Raw genomic sequence first — 10,390 nt, forward strand, 5'->3', positions numbered from 1 at the left:
CCTCCCCGAGGTGGAGGTGCTGTTGGTCAGTTCCCTTAGACGCTGAGCAGGACAGTCCTCAGGTGCCATGTGCTGTGGCACCTCTGGTTCTCAGGAACCGCGCCAGGTCCTGCCTGCTGAGTACAGATACGCCGCGCGCGCGCGCGCGTGTGTGTGTGTGTGTGTACGCGCCCCCCACCCCTTCCGCAGAGGATGCTTCCTCGTGGCCGGGGGCAGGTGGCCTTTCTGGGCTGAGCTTGTTCCAGGTCTGCCCGGGCCTTCCCCAGAGGGGACCCCCAGGGACAAGCAGGCTGGGGTGGGTCTGAGAACAGGGGCAGCCCGTGAACACACCTCCCTGCTCACAGCCGCTGCAGCTCCTCCGCCTGCACATACCCTCCGCCCTCAGGGCCGCTGCCCACGGCCTCTTGCCGAGCAGTGTCCCGGCTGCAGAACCCTGTGGGCTGGGGGACGAGGCAGAGCCGTGGGGCTTCCATGTTGCAGGGCCTACCCCTTAGCTCTGGGCAACTGGACCTGTGATGGGGTGGGCGGGGGGCGTGCGGCCCGGTGCCCCCTGGACGGGAGTTGGAGCGCAAAGCCGGCCAGTGGCCGGGCGCCCCTGTTCCGACGTCCAGGGCGATGCTCCGAGGCGGGTCCGAGGCCCCGGCTCCGCCCTGGCCTGGGCCTCACGCCGCCTGCCCGCAGACGCAGCTCATCCAGATGGTGGTGTGGATGCTGCAGCGCAGGCTCCTGGTGCAGCTGCACACCTATGTTTGCCTGATGGCCTCGCCCGGCGAGGACGAGCCCCGCTCCCGGGAGGACGACATGCCCCTGTCCACCAGGGCTGGCGGCCGCAGCCTCAGCACGCCCAACGCCCTCAGCTTTGGCTCCCCAAGTAGGACCCCTGCCCAGGGCATCTGTCTGGTGGGGGGGTGAGAACCCGGGGTACGCTTGGGACAGGCGGGAGGCCCGGCCTGGACCCTGCAGGGAGCGGCCCTGGTGCCTTCACACGGCTGCATGTGAACACACAGCCGCCCCCTCAGCGGGCAGCCGTGTCCCCACAGACGCCCCCTTCCTGCTGGGCAGCCCCCTCACCCCACCGCCCCGAGGCTAGAAGCCCTGCTTCCCGCCTCCCTGAGGAGGTAGCTCTGCCTCGCTGAGTCGGGAGCAGCCTGGCCCGGCCCTACGCGCCCCCGCCTGGGGTCAGCGCAGACACACGCCCCCCTGGGAGGATGGCCCAAGCCTCAGTGGCCCTTCTTGAGAAAGCTGCTGAAGCCAGTGCCCCCCGAAGGCGGAGACCAGTGCCGAGCCCCAGGGCCCTGGCTTCGGGGGAGGCGCCTGCCTGGCCTGCCCGGGCTCCACCGTCCACGCTGGGTGGGGGGGTCTCAAGGACCAGGCCCGCCTTGGGCGCAGAGGGTGCATGTGGCAGGGCCGGCCGCTCCCTGACGGGTGCCCGTCCCCAGCCAGCAGTGATGACATGACACTGACCAGCCCCAGCATGGACAACTCGAGCGCGGAGCTGCTGCCCAGCGGGGACTCGCCGCTCAACAGGAGGGTGACGGAGAGCCTGCTGGCCAGCCTGTCGGAGCACGAGCGGGCGGCCATCCTCAGCGTGCCCGCGGCCCAGAACCCCGAGGACCTCCGCATGTTTGCCAGGTGGGGCAGGGGCGGGCTCCGGGTTGGGACGGAAGGTGGACCTCAGTGAGAGCCCCTGGTGGCGGACCGCCCTCCGTGGTAGAGGTGGCGTGTCCAGCAGGCAGGTGTCCCCACCGAGAGCCTGCGTGTGGGGTGTCTTGGCCCAGCTTTCTGGTTCGCAACAGTGTTTCTGGGTTGCGTGGGCTGGGCAGGGATGCCTCCCCAGACTCGGCCTGGGCTCCCCCCATCACAGGGGACACAGACTCGTGGCATGTGGCGTCCTGGACGCCTCAAGGGGTCAGGGACTAAGCCACCGGCTGGCAGGTCTCTGCCTCCCAGGCCGCCACAGCCAGGGCCGCCGCGGCGGGCAGACGTGGCCTGGCGGGTCTGACCGGCGCGCCTGCCCCCCCGCACCCCAGGCTTCTGCACTACTTCCGAGGCCGCCACCACCTGGAGGAGATCATGTACAACGAGAACACGCGGCGCTCGCAGCTGCTCGCGCTCGTGGACAAGTTCCGCAGCGTCCTGGTGGTGACCTCGCACGAGGACCCGGTCATTGCCGTCTTCCAGGCCCTGCTCACGTGAGCCGAGCTGAGCACGCGGGCACTGCCCCCTCCCCGGGGCCCTGCTGGCCCCTGCAGGCTGTGGCCTCCGGTCCCTGCTCTGGCCCAGAGGCCGTGAGGCTCTGGGTGGGGAGTGTCCAGGGCTCACGCCCCTGAGTGAGCTGCACGCGCCCCCTGACATGGCCCCCGGTGTGTCAGAGCCCTCTCCCCAGGCTGTCTGGCCCGCTCTGTGTGCCCGCGGGCACCATCCCCCGGCTGCCTCACCAGGAGGCTCTGGCCTAGCGGTCACCTCCCTTTGCCATGTGAGGCACAAGGACCGGGACTGACGTCCTGCAGCTGGTGGGGCCCTGGGGACCGTGCGTTCTCGGCTTCCCACGTGAGTCCGCAGGGGGCTCTTGCACACAGGCTGCCTCGGGCCTGAGGATGCGTGCGGACTGGCCCCATGTCCTCCCGCAGAGGAGAGCCGGCCGCCAAGGGGGCTCCGGCTGAGGCCCAAGCGACAGTTTTCTAGAAGCACAGCATTTATTTCGTTTCTGAACAATTAAAACTCCTCATGAGCAGGTCTGTGCCCAGCCTGCGCGTCCCGCTCAGCTGCTCTGTCCACCACGCTGACCCAGGGGCTGCCCTGGATGTAAAAGCGCAGGGGCTTCTGGGCCCACTCTCCTGCGTGGCCTATGCCCACGCGGGCTGCTGCCACCACAGCTGGCTCACCAGACCCTGAGGGACCCCGCTCCAGCCACACAGCCTCATCCGTGGCCAGGTCCCGCTGGTCGAAGCTCTTGTCGATGGCCAGGGCCTGGCACAGCTTGGAGGGGCCGCTGCAGAGCTCCCGGTCTTTGAGGGCTCGGCTGGCAGCACCTTTGCGAACAGTGTGGCGTAGCTGCCGCATGGCCTCCAGGCCCCCCAGGGGCTCCAGCGCTCGCAGTAAGACACACGCCCCGTCGCCTGTGGGAGAGATGGAGCCTGCCCAGGCCACTGCCCACCTGCCCCAGGGCACCTCACCACCAGAGCTCCGGCACACCTAGTGTGCCCACTGTCCAGGCTCTCTGTCTGCCTCCTTCCTGCACAGCACTTCCTGCGGGCACCCGTGCCCACCTGAGCACCAGCTGGGTGGCCTGTGAGAGGGATGGAGCTCTCTGGCCATCTATGGTTTGGCAATTGGCACTCCTGTGAGGCTGGTAAGGGAAACCCTGGGGCCCCCATCTGCTCCCCCCCTCCAATGGGCATCAGTTGAATGGGGAAGCTGGCAGGCTGGCTCAGAGCACCCATGGTGCGTGTGGGACACGGGTGAGCCCCCTGCATGACGCGGTTGGGAGACTGACTGGCCCCTCCCAGGGGTCCCCTCCCCCACTAGTCTGAGCCCCTAGAGGGACGGCACAGGGACACACGGAACCAGGGAGTTCCCTGACACGTGTGCCCACATCCCTTGAATCCCAGGGTGGGGACAGTGCTTACTCCCTGAGCCCTGGACAGAAAAGCCCTGACCCTTCAGCAAGGCCACTGTCTGGGACACCTGTTCCCCACTCTTAGCCTACCCTGCTTGTGAGGGGTCAGGGGCTCCACCTGAGGTGTGGCCAGGCCAGTCCCACTTGCCACACAGGCCTCCCCATCAGAACCCAGGAGCTGGCCCTCAGTGGACGTGGCAGCTGGTTCTCCTGCGCAGCCAGCCAGCACGGGGCTGTGACCAGATGCCCCTTCAGCAGCTGGTTTCCAAAGGTCTTCAGGATGAGCCGAGTGGCTTCCGTCTCTCTATTCCTGGGCCTTTCCCTTCACCAGCCCCGAGGCTCCCTCTGTTCCACCCTGAGCGCAGTGAGTGCCACCCGCAGACGGGGCGGAGGAGCCGCTGAGCCTCCTTTGCTGGAGCAGAGCCAAGTCCAGCCTCCTGACAAAAGCAGGACACCCTGGGCCCACGGACCTTCCTGCTCTCCTGGCCTCTGTACCGCCTCCGTCCGTGGGCAGGCAGGCAGTGTCCATCCTCAGCCGCCCCCACACCCTCACCCCACCTGGGTGCCCCAGGGCCCTGACCACACCCCTGACCTGGCCGTTCCTGGGCCATCCTGGCCACGTGACCAGAAAGGCACAGTGCCGCCCACACCTGCCCTGCCCATCGTACCCACAGCAAACGGGCTCCTGTCAGGTGCAGCCTCCCCTCCTACCAGGGGCTGGTTCCACCACGACGGAAGCCTGGTGACCAGAATAAGCTTTCCCGGAGACAACAGGGCCCTCCGGGCGGTCCTGTCACTCAGGTTCATGCAACACCTGCTCTCTGCTGGGCACAGGCCCAGCCGTGGGCGCCCTGAGTCCCTGGCACCAGGCATCCCCAGCTGTCCATTCGGGGCAACCCCGACTCACACGTCGTCGGGATCTTTCCACATGTGTGTCACCAGCAGCCCCTCACCGTCCTCAAGCCTTTGTTCATCTTGGGACAGCAGCGGGGGCCCGGCAGACGGGCCGCCGGCCCGCAGTGGCTCTGGCAGGACAGGCTCTTCCTTCCAGGCATGCACCGCCCAGAAAGCAGAGCCACGTCCTCACGAGGGACAGAGGCAGGTGGGCCCTCATGGGAGCTCTATGCCAGGACCTGACACGTGGCACCCCGTGCCCCTGATTCTCTGCATCGGCCGCTCTGGCCTCCACCCAGGGTGGAGTGTGCCCAGAGCTGGGATGGCCAAAGATGGCTGCGGGCATGGGCTCCCATTCCCCAGGGGGGCAGGACCTGTAACCGGCCCCCTGGCAAGGCTCCTGCCCCAGCCCAGCTCACCCCGAGTGATCTCGCCCCGGCGTCCCCCGGCATCGGCCCCTCTGAGGCCGCACTGGGCAGGCGGTGGGCTCGTGGGACCCTCTGGCTCCGTGCTCACGCCCCCCGTGACCCCTGTTCCCCGGGAGCCCCAGCCTGGCCCAGCGAGGGTGCTCCCTGTGCCCCTGCCAGCCCCCGCCCAGCTGCGCTCACCCCGGCTGGAGACGTTCATGCAGAAGTACATGCCGTAGATGAGGTACACATACAGGGTGCCCGGCCTCATGAACATGCCGCGGTTGCGAGGTGTCTGCCGGCCCCCCCTCGAGTGGGCAGCCTGGTCCTCCGGCCCCAGGTACGCCTCCGTCTCCACGATGCGCCCACGGAGCTCGGTGCCGTCCCCCAGGTGTCGCACCAAGACCTGCATGGGGCAGTAAGGAAAGGCCCGTTCCATGCTGTCCACAGCCCGGCTCGCCCCCCAGGTCCCCCACACTGTCCCCTCGGCCCTGCTGGACGGCAGGTCCTGCTCACCGAATGTCTGGTCCGCAGGGTGCGGCCTTCCTGGGCTTCATCACCCGGCCTGACTGCAGAGGACACGGCCCGTGGCACCCCGCCCGGCCCCCGGCCCTGGCAGAGGGAGCTCCATGAGGGGTGGGCTGGGGAGCACCTGGGAGGGGAGAGGGGCCAGCCCAGCACAGGGCAGAGCTCAGTGGCCAGGGGCTGTCCCTGGAGGGCTGGGCGCCCGGGCCAGCAGAGCAGGGGAGCCGGGCAGGGCCTGCGGAGAGCCCCTGCACTGGGAGTCGAAGCCTCCACACCCGGAACCCCTCTGCCCCCCTTCGCCACACAGCCCCCCAGCACGGGGGGTGGTGCAGGCCGGGTGGAGGAAGGCCCAGAAGGCTTGTGGGCATTCACACGCTGGGCTGGGCCAGGCCACCTCAGAGCCCTGGTCAGAGGGGCCACTCCTCCCCGCGTCCCTGTGCCTCCCAGGCCCTGTCCTTGCCATCCTGCTTCCTGTCCCGAATGTCACCGAGGTCCTTTCCGGAGGGCGGGTGTTCTGGTTGCCCCGCCCCCAGATGTCCCCTTGCTGGTGGCGGGCCCAGAGAGGGAGCACCTTCTCAGACCAGAGGGGACACCAGAGTGGTCTGGTTGTCGCTGGCTGCTGCCTGCCATGATCTGCTTGAGGACAAGGGCATGACTCAAGCCCAGTCAAGGGGGCTGCGAGGACATTCCCTGGGGGCCCTGAGAAAGCCCCCTCCAAACAAAGGGGCACACGGGGTGAGACGCTGCCTTCTCTGCCGGGCACTGCCCTGTCCACCCCTTGTTGCTCAAGCAAGTGTGGGAGCCTAAGGGGGGACACAGAGGCCCTTGGGCTGGTGACCTGTTGCAGTCCCCGCCTACCACCTTAGGTGCTAACTGTACAAAATGAAAAAGCGGCAAGACAAGAAAGGCTGGAGGAACAGCTAAACTGTAACACCGTCGCTTGTATCTGCCCTGTTTCTTACTCCATCGTGAACCGCCCTGTGCTAAAAGCAGAACGTGCTAAAAAGAGAAACCACCCCTTTTCCTTTAACAAGCTGCTCCCGAAGCTGCGGGAAGCCTGGGTTCACTGCCCAGTGCTCCCCGCCACTCTGCTGGCCGATAACCCTGCCTGGGATCTCACTGCTCCCGTCTCTACCTCCTCCTACCCTCGCTGTTTCTAACCCGCCACGAGCCGTTTCAGGTGAGTCCCTGAACCCTCCTTAAGGCGCTGGAGAAGGACCTCCCGGGCTTGCAGCTGAGAGCATCCTTCTGGGAACACACTCCGGTCCCTTCTTGACTACGTCACACCTTAGGATCTGTTCCTGGCACCAATCTCCCATTAGCCACAGAAACCGACTCTCCTTGGTCCTTTGGACCTAAAGGTCACAGAGGAGGAGCTCCCGTGGTGGCACAGCAGAAATGAATCTGACTAGTATGCATGCGTGAGGATGCAGGTTTGATCCCTGGCCTCGCTCAGTGGGTTAAGGATCCAGCGTTGCCGTGAGCTGTGGCCTAAGTCACAGGCGGCTCAGATCTGGTGTTGCAGTGGCTGTGGTGTAGGCCAGTGGCTGCAGCTCCGGTTTGACCCCTCGCCTAGGAACCTCCCTATGCTGCGGGTACAGCCCTCAAAAGACAACAAAAGAGAGAAAAAAAAGAACAGAAGAGGGGTGCCTTGGAACCTCCAGGAGACCAGGAAGCCAGGGCTAGCCAGATGGTGCTCCGAGGGATGTGGCCACAGTGCTGCTGCTAGGGCACCTTCACGGTACACATTGCGTGGTGACAGGCTCTACCCCCACAGGCCCCAGGCAATCCTGCTCCCTGCTCCATGCTGGGGAGCTAGCCCTGGCACTGCCAGCTGCTGTGGGGAGGAGGCGGTCTCGACCGTCCTGATGCTGGGCAGCTCCAGTAGGGGCCCTGTGTCAGGGCACAAGGCGGGCAAAAGCAGCCCCTCACAGTCAGACTGTGGTCCCCATGAGACGCCTGCCCTGCGGGCCACCCCAGGCGGGCCAGGGCCAAGCTCCCGTGCCAGGTGGAACAGAGCAGGCAGGCACCTCTAGCAATGAGCATTCTTCCCAGTGGGTCCTGGACCCAGGCCCTCCCCAGGTGACTGAGCTGAGGCTCTGCAGGGACAAGTGCGGCCAGAGTGGCCGACTGCACAAGGACAGGTGGGTCCTGCTCAGGGACGTGAGCCCAGCAGTGCCAGGGCTGGGGCCTATAGACGCCACCCGGTGATGACCGCTTCGGCAGAAGGCACACTGCTACATTTACGTTACCTGTCCCAGAAATGCCCGGGCCAGGGGGACTGCGGGCTGGTCAAAAAACTCGGATCCCAGGCGAGCAGGGTGGCCCTTTAGGCTTGAGAAATAGATGCTGCGCTGGGGGCCTGGGGTCATGGGCGGCGCCATTCGGGGCTCCTTGGAGGAAGATATTTGGGCCCCATCGGGTGGGGCCTGATGCCGCTTTGCCGTCAACAGTCGCTGCTTTTTCTGCCCCATCCTTCGGGAAAGCTGTCGTGGGGAAGGACAAACAATGACCTCCGGAGCTCAAGGACGCAAGTGCCTGGCTGCCCCCTCAGCTGGGAAGGGGCCCTCCCCGACCTTCGCGGCCCTTGCTGGGACCCAGGGGCACTTGGGAAATGACTGCATGTGAAGGCAGGCTGGTGGTGGCAGTGACAAGGTGGCCCCTCTTCTCCATGTGTCACCCACAAGCAGGAGTGACACGGCCCAGTTTGCAAACAGCTGCAGGGACTGAGGAGGAGACAGTGGCACCAAGCCTGGGACGGGAGGGTTGGTACCCTCCGATCGCCACCCACATGTGTTCCCTATGGGAACTTCGGAACCCTGCCCTTTGCACCTGACACCGGCCAGGACTCGTCAAACAGCCGTGACCTCGGTGGGGCTGGGTTCAGGAACAGGCTGTGGGTCTTGAGTCATCCACACCCCTCCCCCGTGTTAGCAGGGCTCCCACTGTGCCAGACCCTCCTAGAACGGCCCAGGACTGACATGCACGTGAGCACCAGGCAGACTGTCTACTTGACCCCAGCCCACGTGCCCAGGGCACGACCCCCAATGACGCCCCAACTGTCCTCTGCCTCATGACCCAGATGTCAGTCTAAGGACAGTGAGGTCCGAGGAACGCCGAGGTCTGCAGACACCAGCACCCCATCTGCTTCCCACCTGCTGCCAAAGGGCCCGGGAACCTGACCACACACCCCAGCCACGCTGGGACCAGCTGCTCTCGGATGACAAGAGCAGGTGAGCACTGGGGCCTGCAAACACCCTCCCCGGGGGCTGAATCCAGCGCATCCCTAGCAGCTGACTGTCCTTTAGGTTTTGTGGCCACACCCACAGCATGTGGAAGTTTCCGGGCCAGGGAGGGCATCTGAGCTGAAGTTGCTGCAATGCAACACAACGCCGGATCCTTTAACCCACTACACCAGGCTGGGATCGAACTGGCGCTGCCACGGGGACAAGCTGGATCATTAACCCACTGCACCACAGTGGGAACTTCAGACCCATTCTTAGTAGTAGGAGTAGCATTTTGTCTTTTTATGGCCGCACCTGCAGTGCATGGAGGTTCCCAGGAGAGGGGTCAAATTGGAGCTGAAGCTGCCGACCTACATCACAGCTCACAGCAATGCCGGATCGTTAACCCGATGAGGGGGGCCGGGGATCAAACTTGCTTCCTCATGGATACTAGTCGGGTTCGTTAACTGCTGAGCCACGACAGGAACACCCTGATTATTTTTAATATAAGTACTGAGAGCCTTTGTTGCCCAGAGCCCGCCAGGCTGCTGAGAACGGAGAATGCCGTGACCATGTTTGCTGCCCAGCCCATCTGCCAACACCCACCATGGGCTCAGACTCCGGGACGTTGTGGCCCCTGTTCCTACCCCAGGTTTGGCCCCAGCCTGTGTCGAGGCACTGGGCTTGCTCTGGATCTCTGCCATGACCCACCCTGGGCGGTGGGGGACTCACAGCGCTGCCCAGGGTCTGAGGTTCAGAGAGGCCTCTGCGCCCCACTGCACACCGAGGATTTGAACCTGCCTCAGAGCAAGCAGTGGGGTGACCCTGCCATTGCGCCAAGAGCAATAGCTGCCCCAGAAAGGGACCTAAGGTCTCTGTGCATGTGTTTCACCTGCAGGAGAACCAACGTCCTGCTGCACAAGATGGTTCTGAGAAGGAGAAGCCAGGTAAGCGCCTGGCCGGGTACAGCCAGCACTCACTGAATGGTACCAAGACTCACCTTCCCACCCGGGATGCCTCTGGGCAGAACCTGGGGTCAAAGGTCTCCTGCCCGGCTGGGCCCAGCCAGTGAAGGGCAGCAAACAGCCGTCTAGGTGGGGGCGTCAGAGGGACCCGCCAGGACTCCATCAAACCTGAGCAAGTGGGGGTTCGTAGAAGCGGACAGCATGCATCCGCCCGAGAAGGGCAGTGAAGTGAGGAGTGGCGAAGTGGCTCCTCGGGTCAGTGCCGCGTCATTTCCGTGGCGGGCGGGCTGAAGCACCTGAGCCTCCGAGTGTCCGGCAATTACACCAGGAAACCGGTGCCAGGCTCTCCTCCCAAATCGCAGGGGCGACCTGGCGCCTGGCCTCGACTTTGCTTCTGGCCAACAGAACAGCGGAGCCGGCGCGACCCCCGCCGGCAGGCGCCCGTCTGGGAACTGCAAACCCCGAGGGGCGGCCGGCGCGCACGTTACTGGTCCCTCGCCGGCCCGGGGCTCACAGCGCGTGGGGGTGCGACCCCGGGGGACAGTCGCGCCCGAACCCTGGCCCTTGGCCGGGCGCCGAGGGAGGAGCGCGTTCCCTGGGCGCGCACTCACCTGGCCCAGCGGCGCGCGGGAACCCGGAGGCCCCATCGCGGCTCTCGGCGCGCAGCCCACCCTGGAGCGGACCCGGAAGCGCCGGGCAGCCGGGGGGTGGAGCCGGCGCCTGCGCGGAGGGGCGGGATCCGGGGCGGGGCCGAGC

General features: G+C 65.8%; 2 protein-coding genes across 29 annotated transcripts in view; one reads left to right on the forward strand and one right to left on the reverse strand.

Annotated features, from left to right (window-relative positions):
- Window positions 1–2,746, forward strand: part of NPRL3 (NPR3 like, GATOR1 complex subunit) — a 61,602-nt gene extending 58,856 nt beyond the window's left edge. For 12 of the 25 annotated variants that reach the window (XR_014841135.1, XM_021086960.2, XM_085018251.1 and 9 more), the window contains 3 exons: window positions 682–871; window positions 1,440–1,632; window positions 2,031–2,746. Coding sequence is in view for 17 of the 25 variants with exons in the window: in XM_021086960.2 (XP_020942619.1) it covers window positions 682–871; window positions 1,440–1,632; window positions 2,031–2,196 (549 nt within the window). In the remaining 8 variants the exon portion in view is untranslated. The remainder of the gene's footprint in view (window positions 1–681; window positions 872–1,439; window positions 1,633–2,030) is intronic. The other 13 variants (XR_014841132.1, XR_014841133.1, XR_014841137.1 and 10 more) reach the window with 2 other exon arrangements.
- On the reverse strand, window positions 2,678–10,318 carry MPG (N-methylpurine DNA glycosylase). Of its 4 annotated transcripts, XM_085018287.1 has the most exons (5): window positions 9,670–10,318; window positions 7,698–7,931; window positions 5,437–5,532; window positions 5,122–5,326; window positions 2,678–3,119 (listed from the first exon to the last, which is right to left on the reverse strand). In XM_085018287.1, the coding sequence occupies exons 2-5, from the start codon at window positions 7,917–7,919 to the stop codon at window positions 2,716–2,718; spliced, it is 927 nt and encodes a 308-aa protein (XP_084874413.1). In that variant the 5' UTR covers window positions 7,920–7,931; window positions 9,670–10,318; the 3' UTR covers window positions 2,678–2,715. The 4 variants fall into 4 exon arrangements, with proteins under 4 accessions (XP_084874413.1, XP_084874415.1, XP_084874416.1 ...); XM_085018289.1 differs by lacking the exon at window positions 5,437–5,532 and having other exon boundaries at window positions 10,246–10,318; XM_085018290.1 differs by lacking the exon at window positions 5,437–5,532.
- Between the last annotated feature and the right edge of the window lie 72 nt (window positions 10,319–10,390).

Source organism: Sus scrofa, chromosome 3 (assembly GCF_054392235.1).
Source record: "Sus scrofa isolate SSC_HxYL_T2T_F1_AM1 chromosome 3, Sscrofa_HxYL_maternal_Yorkshire_Landrace_v2.0, whole genome shotgun sequence".
In the NCBI taxonomy this organism is placed as follows: Eukaryota; Metazoa; Chordata; class Mammalia; order Artiodactyla; family Suidae; genus Sus; species Sus scrofa.

Excerpts from the sequence above, each read along its gene's own strand:
- MPG (XM_085018287.1), bottom strand. The coding sequence starts at position 7,919 with ATGGGGCAGAAAAAGCAGCGACTGTTGACGGCAAAGCGGCATCAGGCC. Across the intron at positions 5,533-7,697 it reads CCCGGGCATTTCTGGGACAG|GGCCGGGGGCCGGGCGGGGT; the intron begins GTAACGTAAATG and ends TCCCTCTGCCAG. Across the intron at positions 3,120-5,121 it reads CATGAACGTCTCCAGCCGGG|GCGACGGGGCGTGTGTCTTA; the intron begins GTGAGCGCAGCT and ends TCTCTCCCACAG.